The sequence below is a fragment of the Poromitra crassiceps genome (genome assembly GCF_964638095.1).
Source record: "Poromitra crassiceps genome assembly, chromosome: 2".
In the NCBI taxonomy this organism is placed as follows: domain Eukaryota; kingdom Metazoa; phylum Chordata; class Actinopteri; order Beryciformes; family Melamphaidae; genus Poromitra; species Poromitra crassiceps.
In genome coordinates, this window is record NC_139624.1 from 77,015,480 (window position 1) to 77,028,662 (window position 13,183).

Below are 13,183 nucleotides of genomic sequence, written 5' to 3' on the forward strand. Positions count from 1 at the left end.
ACTTTCTTAAAAAATAAAATAAAAATGGAACAGAGACTGGCAATAAATCTGTGCTAGCACACCACCCATTAATTATAATTCATTTGTCATATACAGTATTCAAAGGACTCCTGAAAACTCCCAAGCACAATACAAAGAAGGACAATCCGGTTAGTATATACAGTACATATAGTCTCTCATAGCCATGTTCCACTGAATAACTGTCCCCTTCTCTTTCTAATAGTCCTGATATAAAAACAGATTTCTGTACACCTCTTTCCCCACATCCCCACCCTCTCTGGGAGATCATTGTCCCATCGGATGACCTTTCCTCTATCTCTCCCGTCATCGAATGAATCCTCGGCCTCTCGGTGGTCTGATGAATAGCTCCCCCTCCCAGTTGTCCAATCGCTGGCTGTTAGATGAACCACTCCTTTGATTCGTCGATGGTTTCCGGCCCCCCCCCCCCCCAGTTGTCCAATCACTGGCTGTTAGATGAACCACTCCTTCTTTGATTCGTCGATGGTTTCCGGGTTGTCGGTGCCGATGATGGCCGTGTCCGCCGACTCGCCGCCGGACTGGCCGCTGCCCTTGGCCTCGTTAGTGTGGTAGGTGCCCTTGTGACGGAACATGTAGCGGATCAGGAACGCCAGCGTGCATAAGATGGTGAAGATCACCACCGCAATGATGCCTGCACAGGAGAGAGGCATCAGGTGAATAACAATGATGCCTGCACAGGAGAGAGACATCAGGTGAATAACAATGATGCCTGCACAGGAGAGAGGATCAGGTCAATAACAATGATGCCTGCACAGGAGAGAGGATCAGGTTAATAACAATGATGCCTGCACAGGAGAGAGGCATCAGGTGAATAACAATGATGCCTGCACAGGAGAGAGGCATCAGGTGAATAACAATGATGCCTGCACAGGAGAGAGGATCAGGTGAATAACAATGATGCCTGCACAGGAGAGAGGATCAGGTCAATAACAATGATGCCTGCACAGGAGAGAGGATCAGGTTAATAACAATGATGCCTGCACAGGAGAGAGGCATCAGGTGAATAACAATGATGCCTGCACAGGAGAGAGGCATCAGGTGAATAACAATGATGCCTGCACAGGAGAGAGACATCAGGTGAATAACAATGATGCCTGCACAGGAGAGAGGCATCAGGTCAATAACAATGATGCCTGCACAGGAGAGAGGATCAGGTGAATAACAATGATGCCTGCACAGGAGAGAGGATCAGGTCAATAACAATGATGCCTGCACAGGAGAGAGGATCAGGTTAATAACAATGATGCCTGCACAGGAGAGAGGCATCAGGTGAATAACAATGATGCCTGCACAGGAGAGAGGCATCAGGTGAATAACAATGATGCCTGCACAGGAGAGAGACATCAGGTGAATAACAATGATGCCTGCACAGGAGAGAGACATCAGGTGAATAACAATGATGCCTGCACAGGAGAGAGACATCAGGTGAATAACAATGATGGCTGCACAGGAGAGAGACATCATGTGAATAACAATGATGCCTGCACAGGAGAGAGACATCATGTGAATAACAATGATGCCTGCACAGGAGAGAGACATCAGGTGAATAACAATGATGCCTGCACAGGAGAGAGACATCAGGTGAATAACAATGATGCCTGCACAGGAGAGAGACATCAGGGGCCGGTTGCACCAAGTGGTCTTACGACTGGTCTTAAGCTACGCCGGTCGTAACTTAACGACCTAACAGCTACGCCGGTTGCACCAAGAGGGCTTAAGCCTTATTTTCACTAAGCCCAGGCGTAACTCTTGGTCAGGAGGAGGTGTAGTGCCTGCCTGTAACAGAGATCTCCGTCTATCAGCGGAGACCTTTTTGAGTCCTTACCGTCACCGTCGTAACGTCGCCATCGAAGCATGATGTTAGATTATAACGAACTAGTTGTGTGGCTTAGCCTTCCCAAATGTTGCCGTTAGTTTTTTAGAATTTAATACATAGAATTGGGAACGTTACATTCAATTTCATTCAGACTGTCTGGCACTCAATCGCCGCCATTTTTCCCCCGGAGCGAGGGAGGGTGTAGTGATGCACATACAGTAGTGGCTGATAGAGCATAGTGGCACAGTGACGCTCCAAGCAGGTCGCGAGGCACATTTTTGCAACATCATCCAATCAGGGGGCATTCCCTGGCAATTCACATGGACGCGCATTGCTACGACCGGCGTAGTTAAGACCAGACGTAAGCCGTGTTGGTGCAACAGGCATAAATCCACTCTAAAGACTGGTCTTAACTAAGACCGACGTAGGAGTTACGACCAGGCATAGTTAAGACCACTTGGTGCAACCGGCCCCAGGTGAATAACAATGATGGCTGCACAGGAGAGAAGCATCAGGTGAATAACAAGATAGTCAGAGTGCATGGTGTCATTTTACCTGGGTGAAATAGTTTTTTTCTTCTTCCTTTTTTTACACCCACTTAGAGCACCAGAGGGGTGGGGGCAACTTTCTCACTGGTTTACCTGCTTTTGAGAGCTGCACTTAGTTTGCCCCCCCCTCTCTCCCTCGCTCCCTTTCTCTCTCTCTTCACACATCCTCATCCAATCAACTCCAGAAACTAGTATAAACAGAAGTACTACTCGTCCATGTTCACATCCTCTCGGGACTATAACCAAGGCTTTCAGGATTAGGGTCTCCCTCCCTGAAGCAGCATACACTAGATATCTGCTCCCCTGCAGTGCTTACAGGAAGTGCCTAGCATCTTCTAACCATCTTCTTCTAATCTACTATCTTTTTTTCATCGTGAAAAACATTTTCAGTGAAAGTGTTTGGCAAAGAAATAAACCAGCCGCTGAAGTCTGAAGTCTGAATGAGTAAAAAGGTCCGAGGCTTCGCCCGTTCCAAAAAGAAAAGAAAGCTGCCGTGCTGAAGTAAAACAACGCAGCCATGGTGTTGGAGAAAATATAAGTTCCATTGGCATTTCCTAATCAATAAGCAAATAATTGCATACGCATAATTATGCTATGATGAGTTACCATGACATGACATCTCACACATATAGATTCACCCCAGTGGCAGAGGACTTCTCTCTTTTGCTGAAACCTTGGACAGTGCATCGTGTACCGTAACAATTGATAACAGTCTCTCGGTCAGACTGCACGATGCACACACATTTCCAAAGTTCATCCCCCCTCCTCTCTGCCTTTCCTCCTCTCCCTGAGTATAAAGCATATGTCAACTGTCAGTCATCGCTGAATATTTGGACTCTGTATGACATATCATATGTGTACATTGAGATTCAGTCCTCTGACAATGCAGATTGCCAGAGAATGTATGGTTTTAAATATACTTCTATAATACACTTCCTGGACTCCTGGGTTCAATTCATTTGGTTTATATTAGCTGTTATATACTGTATATTATATTGCGGATGAGGAGTGGTAAATTCCATTCTATAACACATGGTATGTCATGATTTCCCATCATGCTTTGAGAAGCCTTTCTCTGTCCTACCTCAGAAAGGAACGTCCCGTATCTATACAATCAGATGTCATAAGATTTAAACATAAAACTATATTTCATACACATGTAATGGGCAGAAATAAGATATTGTAATATAGACCTGAAATTTCTCATCAACGTTAAAATATTGGACCTAGATCTCTGAATAAAACGTTTGTGAAAATGAGAAAATAACAACATACTGTATTTACAGAGTGACTTTTGGCATCCATATTCAACTCCATATTACCACAATATGAGTGGGCAGACTGCTGTAACCACAGCAGAACCTCAACCTCAATGCAACCATGGTATGATAAACTATAGATATCTGCTCCCCTGCAGTGCTTACAGGAAGTGCCTAGCATCTTCTAATCATCTTCTTCTAATCTACTATCTTTTTTTTTTTGTAGTGAAAAACATTTTCAGTGAAATATGGAACTAAACAGGAAGCTATAATTAGATAGCGCTACAATCTACAAAAACGATTAGCTGTTTTGAGAAAATTGTGCAGCAGGTTGCGTGGAATCTGGCTAACTGATGAGGGGGCAGACTTTTAAAAAGATGAGAAACCGCTGCAGAACTGCCAAGCTGAACTACCCCGACCTGGTTATCCATGCAGAAAGAAAATCAGAGGAGCGGCACCAAAAAGTAAGATGTATCTCTCGGCATCAGTAATTCAGGTCCCAGATACAGTACTCCAGATTATTCCATTGTGGGTATACCATCATACAGACACATTTATACCAGTACTCCCATCCTGTGTGTGGCCCTGATTGGACGAACAGCGTCTTGATGCGAGGCAAGAACATGGCGGCACATTTCAAACATTCTCTTCCTATATAAAAACCACTCAGTGAAATGTGATTATTATTGCATTTGATGCATAATACAGGAGGTCATGCAGTGTCTCCCTCTGCCTTTGTTTTGGGTTCATTTAAAAGATCGGATAAGAGTTCCGGAGGCCGGGGAGGCGCAGGGCACGGATTTCATTTCCATAAAGTATCTGGAGCTATACTTTATGCAAAGAGGGAGGTGCTTGAGGAGGGTTAGGCGATTCCGTTAGCGCATGCACTTTGGAAGCGGGGCAAGCCCTTAACATCGGTTGGGATGACACGTGTTGAAAATGATGTCATGTCAGTGTCTTTTTGAGGATGTAATGTCACCCATTCACACGTCACAGACAAAATCGCTTTCAGAAGCAGATGATGATGACGACACGTACCTCCAATGATGGCCGAGTTCCTGTTGACTCCATCAGGAATCGCCCTCTCCTCGTTGAACGGGAACTTTGCATCTGAACACAAAGGGAGACGGACAGAGAAGAAGGAAGGTTAGAAAGAAAGAACGCAGCCTTCATTCGGTCTGACTGATACATATTTAAGTATTTCACTTAAGTATTTTTTCAGAGTATCTGTACTTTACTTGAGTATTTATATTTCTGTCAACTTTCACTTTTACACCACTACATTTCCCAAATAAAATGTATGCTTTCAGTGTTTCCCCTAGAAAGATTTTCAGGCCTGGAGGGATTTCCAAACGTACCCCGGCCGCAACGGTGGGGGCCCTCGCTGGCGACGCTAAACTTTTAACTAACCTGTTCGCATCTATGTTCGCAATGGCATCCCAAGTATCATACTATTATGGGATGCGATGCGAACAGTTGTATTATGGGATGTGCGTTTCCCAGGCAACGACACACGTTGACATGTTTTGGAACAGCGCTGCACGCTGGCACAATGCTCCTAAAAGCTAAATGCTTATTGTTTTGAATGATTTGGCATCTTCTATTACTGTCAACACTAGTATTGTTGTATTGTAATAATATGCCATAAAGGTTTATTTAAATTTTGGTGAGAGGATTTTTTTTTTTTTTTTTTTCTGGGCTGGCGGGGGCACCGTTGGCCTGGCGGGCCTGCCAGGCCTGTAGAATGGTAGGGGAAACACTGGCTTTTACTCCAATACATCTCCCCAAAGCATCTTAGTTACAAAGTAAAATCAGATGAAATCAGCGCTCCTAGCTTGCAGGTTACGTCACAATCCACACTCCATTCCAGTTGGTAGCTCTAATGCACGTTGTTTTCCAACCCCTATACAATTCAACATGACGAAGATTTCCACTCAAGCACATGTCTTTTGTTTGCTTTTTTATTACAGAATTTACTTGCATACATCCATCCAGCCAGTCAACTAGCCAGATACATACACCAGTGCTAAGTGTCCCGTGGGGATGAGCAGTGCGATGTATTTCATTAAAGATCGACGGCAGGTTGAGAGGTTAATGACAGTTGCCACTCGGTTAGCAGCCATCATCTAATTGGCTCTTATTCTCCCTGGATGGATGTGCAGGGCAAATGGGTGGAGAGAGAGAGATGAGGGGGGAGATGTTTGTTGCAGGGCTAATGTGAAGGGGGGGGGGGGGGTACTGCTGCTCCATTAAGACCTCTTGTTCTCTGCCTTGCTTTCTCTCTGTCTTTTTAGTGGGCATTATATCCATCCCCAACCTTCACCACCCCGTACAACAGAGAAAGGCAACATCAGATAAATAAATATATAAACAAATAGCAAAGTTACACGAAAACTTTGCAGTGAAGGTACAGGGTAGGCCATTTGAGGAAACCCTTTTAATATGGAAGATGACGGCATAGGAAAAACTGATTCAAACTGATCCAAGATTTTGCTGATAGAAATCTATTTCACAAAGACGTTGTCGATGTCTGAGTGTGTGTTCTGACCCTAATGAGATTATGGGCCTAAGACTCGGTGAGAAAGGAGGCAGAGTGAATGTGCTTGTAGCTTGATTCCTTGACGCTCCATTTTAAACTGTAAAATACATCACCTGTCCAACATTAGAGACAGAGACGAGGCTTTCCACATCACAGGTGTTCAGTTTTGTTTACTTTTTCGGGAAACATTGAATAATGGTCACAGTTATCCCTGACGTCACACGTAGCGTACTGTAATTGTAACTGATTTAGACCCATTATTCCATGGTGATAACATGAACTAATCGTCTCCAATGAGAAATAAATGAGTAAGCCAGGATTCTGAGTCCACTGTTGCCGATTATGTCCCGTAAAATCTCATTACAGCCAAATTACTATAATAATAAAATATATTCAAACAAGACTTAACATGCAATCTCCATAGTCAAGCAATAGTCATAGACTGAGACAGTGACAATCATTTTCGTTCAAAGAACCTTTTTATTATTACAAATCATAGACATGAACTCAAAATAATGTGTAATCACAATATAATTACACACATTTGCCAGTAACAAATGCATTGTAATTCTTAGACACAAACGTATACGTATATTGTGTTAACTTCAGTTCAGTTTTGCTCCAAACGTCCCAGTCACTGAAAGTGAAGTTGGCTGTGGTCAGACATAAACACCACCGGCTGCCTGACTGGTTTCTTTAGTCACACAGAGCAGACAGGACTCACTGTGATGGTTACACAACCTAGTCAGAGAAGCAGAGGTGACCCCACTAAAGACTGACCTGTGATCATCCACTGCTAAATGATTCGATGTAGTTGCATTGTTCAGGTGAATACACTGATCACCTGTCCTCCAGGCCAGCATGCCTCTGTCACACCTTTGTGGCTAGAGACTGCACCTCTGTCTTCTGATAGGACTGGCTAGGGCTTTTTCAGGTTGAGCAGGCACAGGCACTGGGATCGAAAGTGCGGGTTAATGAAGGCGTAAAGGAATGGGTTGAGGCAGCTGTTGACATAAGCTAGGCAGGTGGCGTAGGGGGCAGCCAGCAGCAGGAACCTCAGGAAGGTGCAGGTGTCGGGAGCCAGGTTCAGGTACGAGAGGGCTTCAGCACTGCTCAGCACATGGAAGGGCGTCCAACAGACAGCGAACACCACCACCACAGTGGTGATGATCTTCAGCGGCCTCCGCTTGCGTTGGTCCTCCTTGCGCAGACTGTTGAAATGGCGGATGACCGTGCACCCGATGAAGCTGTAACACACCATCATGGCCAGGAAGGGCAGAAGAAAGCCCAGGGTCGAGGAGGTGATGCTGAGACCAGCGTTCCACAGGTACTCCTGCTCCTCCTCTGTCACCACCAGGCTGAAATCATTGGCACAGCCAGTGCAGTTGCTGTCATGTTTGGTGGTGCGGAAGATTAGAGTGGGGGTGGCCATCAGACCAGACAGCAGCCAGATAGCTGCGAGCGAGGCCCACATGCAGCCGCGGGTGCGCAGCTGGTTGCTGGACAAAGGGTGGACAATGGCCAGGTAGCGGTCGAAGCTCATGCATGTGAGGCAGAAGATGCTGGCGTACATGTTGAACTTCACCACAAAGCTGCTGATCTTGCACAGGGCGACTCCAAAGGGCCAGTGGTGGTCCAATGCCGTGTCGACCGCCCACAGAGGCAGAGTGACCACAAACATCAGGTCAGCTAACGCCAGGTTGCCTATGTAGACATCAGCGGCCCGCCGCTTCCCCTGGGCTCGCCACAGAGTGAAGATGACCAGCCCGTTTCCAGAGACGCCGAGGATGAAAATAAGCATGTAGAGCACTGGAATGATGATAAGTGAAGGCTCCCAATCAGAATAGTCACATGTGGTTTCTGTCTCATTATACTCATAGTACTCATACAGGCTTTCAGTCGGCAGCTCCATCTCCATTCTCTTCTCTCTGAGTATCCCTTGTGTGAGGAAGCAAAATGTTGCAGATAGCTCCACAGTAGATCAGAGCACTCTGAAGTATGTTGAGATATGTGAAAACTGTCACTCTTTTAGATACTACCCAGAAAATACCCCCGCTTCCTCTCCCCTCCTCCTCTCTGTACTGCACACGCCCACACTCTTCCTCTCTCATTTGATATGTGCCAGATTGTCTGACGCAGGGTCAAGGATATTTTATAACAGGCATATTTGACAAGTTCAAATGAGTTGAAATCACTGAGCTAAATAAATATGGAGAGAGGATCTCCATCTCCTCCCTGTATGGTCTATTGAAGCCAAAATCTTCTCAGATCAAGAGAACCAGAGTCTGCGCAGTAGCTCCGTTGAGTTGGAACCTCTGAGAGCTCCCCGCCCCTCTGAACTTTCTTATGTAGAGCTGCTGTTTCTAGAATGCGCACAGTGCGTTGCGTATTTATATACAGTCTAGCTCTGTACATATGGCACTTTAAGTTGTAATATGTTTTGTCTCGCCAAAAGTAACCAGGAAGATTCCCACTATGAGATCAGTTTATCAAAATGACGCCTGTACGAAAATCTGATTTTCGTTGTCGGAGATTAATTGAAGCTGTATCAGCCAGACAAGTCAAACCTCCGGGCTGACGGCCCGGGCTGCTGCTGCTGCAGCCCGGAAGAGGAGCCTTCAGCAGGGCTGCTCTCAGCCTCTCACATGGGAAAAAATATCAGATCTCTGTGTTGATTAGCCTAATGTTTCCGTGGCATTTTGATTAACTTTATGATTTAATTCCTTTTGGAGCAAATGTTGGTTTAACAAATCTAACCGTGAAGCTACGTTGTTGTACCCCCCCGGTACAGTGTGGGTAGGGCAGCCAAACCTATAACGTTAGCCCGGCAGTGCGTGAGCCACCCACAGGCAGGCAGCCTGCAGGCTGTGGTCTATTCTCTGACTCGGTATATCCCACTGAGCTAACTATATCTTATTTATGCCAATGGTATATCGTTACTAAGAGAGGAGGTTGTGAAGAACGAACATCCCCACAGTCAAAGCATTTCTCTGAGATATCCATATAAAAACGTTTGTTGCTTTAATACCAAAAATAAAACCTGTTTGTATGTGACGCTAACGGCTAACCTGTTAGCGATTAGCTAATGGCTGGTGGTTACGTACTAGCTAGGCTAGGCCCCATCTTACCCGGGACGGGAGTTAACGTTATAAAACACATTTCCTGGCAGTTGGACAACCTGGTAAGTTCTGAAAATATGTGTATATCATTGTGTTATTCCAGCTATCGTTATCGGTTGTTAAGTTATATTAAGCCGATAAATAATGAAAAACAACCGACTATTTTTTATTTATTTATTCGTTTATTGAACAGGGACAAATGCATTGAACATTATTTCATATGACCTACAAAACAGATGTCATCCATACAGGTTTCTAGCCGAGGCTAATTTGCAACCCCTGTCCCTGGTTAGGCCTTTACTATTAAAACAAAAGTTCAAGAGAGAAATTAAAACAGTACCAAAACGTTAAAAACAAACCATATAAAACAGAACAAAATAAAGACAAAAACAAAAAGCAAAAACACAAAACAAAGCAAAGACAGAAAACTAAAATAGTACAATACTAAAAGTCAATGTTCACAGGCTTGTTTCAGTTTCAGCCATTGTTTTGCTTGTGTGTTAAATACGGTGAGTTCTGTCAATGTTTTTATTTCAGGTGGTAATGTGTTCCATAATTTGGTACCTATTACCGAGAAGGATGACTGTCCGAATGTTGTTCTGCGTTTCGCTGTTCTACAGTTCCCGCTTGCTGCACCCCTAGTACTAATACCACCGTCTTGTTTGTTTATTAACTGGCAAAGTATCTCTGGAGCAAGGCTGTTCACACATTTAAAAATAAGTTTTAAAAATGAGAAGCCGACAAAACTGTCAAAACTTAGTAAATTATATTTATTGATAATTTGGCAATGGTGCCATCGAACAGGTTTCTGGTCCATTACTTTCAGTGCCTGTTTATATAATGACCTAATGGGTGCCAGTGTTGTTTGGTTAGCCTGACCCCAAACGGTTATGCAATATGATAAATGGGAAAATATCATAGCATGCATGTACTGTTGTGCTGCCTTAAGGGGTATATAATGTCTAATCAGGCGAAAGCAATTTAAATTGGTTTTGACAGTTTTGCACAGCTTCTTCACATGCCTACCAAACTTAAGTTGAGAATCTAAAATAACACCTAAAAATTTAAACTCGTCTACTTGATTTATCTCTATCTCATTGATCTTTAGCGACTAGCGAAAGTGGCTAATGCCATTGCTAGCCTGCATGTTAAAACCATTGTGTACCTATAACGTAGCTGGAGTAACTCATAAAACACATATTTTCTGAACTTACTTCAGTCCCCAACCAACGTTAATTCCTCGCGCACCTTTCTCAAAACAATGTTCTTTTTATTGCGGTCCATTGATATGTCTGGTAGCCAGCACAGCCAACCCTTGAGCCACCCGACCTCCAGGCAGCGTTAGATAACAGATGAAGCCGTGTGTCTTGTCTATGACCATAGATCTATAATGTGCAGAGCCTGTCCACCCAATGACGGCTTGAGACTGGCTGCCACAGCTGTCAATCATCCATTTTTATCCCTTTTTATATGTAAAATAACTACTTAAAAACAAACTGATCAGAAAAATTACCACTTGCACAGGCATTAGCATGATAATCTAAAATGATACAAACCACCTTTGGAAGAAAAAAATTCTGACGTATACTGTGATTATTTCGGTTGTGATTTTCCTATCCACTAACATGGGGAGGCGGGCCTTGTGACCTAATACTGGATTCAAACGCCAGAGCGGCGATCTAACATGCAGCGGCTTCACTGAACGGGACCAGAGCTGCACCCTTGGTTGAAATACACAGTAATGTGTACATGCAAAGCTACATAATTTTTTGGCTGCAGGTCATGTTGCAAATGATTACTTACAGGTAAGGTAAAATTAAACTCAGTGTCCAGTAACAATGCTTTTATTTTATGCCTGTCATAAGTAACAAATTATTATTTCAAAGAATACACATTTATTAAATTTGTCTGGACAGCAGCCCATGAGTCTAGTAGATAGTAGAATATATAAGAAATAGATTGATACCAAACCTTGCAACACCAAGAAAAAAATGCCTCGAGAAATGTCTTGCAGCCTTACACCCAGGGGCGTAGCTATGGGTGTGCCTGGCTGGGCCTAGGCCCACCCACTTCTTGCGGGCTTGCCCGCTCTGCAGCTCGCCAAGTTGGCCCTGCAGCTCGCATATGCAGCTCGGCCTCGCCCGCAGCTCGGCTGCTGCGTGGCCTCGCCTGCCCTATGTCTCGCATGCAATGTCTCCCTCTCTCTCTCCCTCAGTCTCTCTCCCCCTCTCTCTCCCTCTCCTCTCCCTCAGTCTCTCTCCCTCTCCTCTCTCTCCATCAGTCTCTCTCCCCCTCTCTCTCTCCCTCTCCTCTCTCTCCCTCGTGTGTGTCTGTGTCACTGATGACATTGTCAGTGATGTCACAATGATGTCACAATGCATATGTGTGACATCACTGATGACATCATCAGTGATGGTATGACATCATTGATTACATCATCAATGATGTCACTGATGACATCGTCACTGATGACAACACATCATTAGGTAATTAGGGCAATCACCTAATTAAAAAATCTGGCTCACCCGCACAGGTGCTCTTTACACCCCCTGAAAGTGTCAGACATAGCTGCGTGGCCGGCACAAAAATTGAAACAGAGAATAGAGCCCACATTGCCAAATTCAGATAGATAGATAGATAGATAGATAGATAGATAGATAGATAGATAGATAGATAGATAGATAGATAGATAGATAGATGGATGGATAGATACTGTAGATAGATAGATATATAAATAGATAGATAGATAGATAGATAGATAGATAGATACTGTAGATAGATATATAGATAGATGGATGGATAGATACTGTAGATAGATGGATAGATACTGTAGATAGATAGATAGATAGATAGATAGATAGATAGATAGATAGATAGATAGATAGATAGAGTAGATACGAGTGAGCGCCCTGCTATCAGATGAAACTAGAAGACCTAAGGCATCCATTGCTGCCAACCCTGTCATGTTAACTTGTTGGGAAGGGGGCTAAATAATGCTCTAAATTTAGGCTAGATTTTGGCGAGGCAAAAAGTGGCATAGCCATTTTCAAAGGGGTCCCTTGACCTCTCACCTCAAGATATCTATGAGAATGGGTTGTGGGGTACCCACTAGTCTCCCCTTTACATTCATGCCTACTTTATACTACTACTAATAATATAATAATAATAATACCTTGCAGTTTTGCAAAAACCATGCAATTTTTTTGCATGCAGTATAAATGTGTTATTTGCACCTATTCTATTTGAATATTTTTGCATACTGGGGTCCCTAAACATTGTTGGAATTTCCTAAATTGGGTCTGGAAAGTTGATACTGTACTCTTGTTATTAGAATATAGGAGAAATTATGTGATCATGCCATGCTAGCATTACTTATGTCAGTATGCATTTTGAGCCGAGCTAAGTGCGGTTTGAATCCTAAATTCAATTAAAATTAAAATTAGCACTAATGGAGGATAAAAATGGGATAAAGAAATGGGGGGGGGGGGGGGGGGCGTATATTAAAAAAAAAGTGTGGTTTGAATCCTCTACCCAAAAGGCTTGGTCAGTGTCAAAAGTGGGGTTTTGCTAGGTGTCAAAGGGGCAATACACCCTTTTGACAGCAAACAAAAACTTTTAATGACTTTGCAGTAGAATATAATTTTTTAATCCCATTTTTATCCCCCATTAGTGCTATTTTTTTATTTTTTTATCCTGGTTGCTGCTCCACCCTCTGCGGATCTGGGGAGAGCCAAAACTGGCTCCATGCTTCCTCCGAGACATGGGCAGTAGCCAGCCGCTTCTTTTCACCTGACAGGGGAAGCTTCACCAGTAGGACATACTGTAGCACCTGGGAGGATCACGCTATTCCAACGAGTTCCCCT

At 43.9% G+C, this 13,183-nt stretch overlaps 1 protein-coding gene and 1 pseudogene across 2 annotated transcripts in view; both read right to left on the reverse strand.

The window, feature by feature from the left end:
* Window positions 1-470: 470 nt before the first annotated feature.
* LOC310772489 (contactin-associated protein-like 2) overlaps window positions 471-13,183 on the reverse strand; it is a gene marked incomplete at both ends in the record, with an annotated part of 736,946 nt that continues 724,233 nt past the window's right edge. Inside the window, 2 exons of the mRNA XM_083632310.1 lie at window positions 471-670; window positions 4,701-4,772. Coding sequence (XP_083488436.1) covers window positions 471-670; window positions 4,701-4,772 — 272 coding nt within the window. The remainder of the gene's footprint in view (window positions 671-4,700; window positions 4,773-13,183) is intronic.
* Window positions 7,121-8,002, reverse strand: LOC310772490 (apelin receptor B pseudogene; annotated as a pseudogene). Its single transcript has one exon. The product of its transcript is annotated as an apelin receptor B pseudogene (transcript).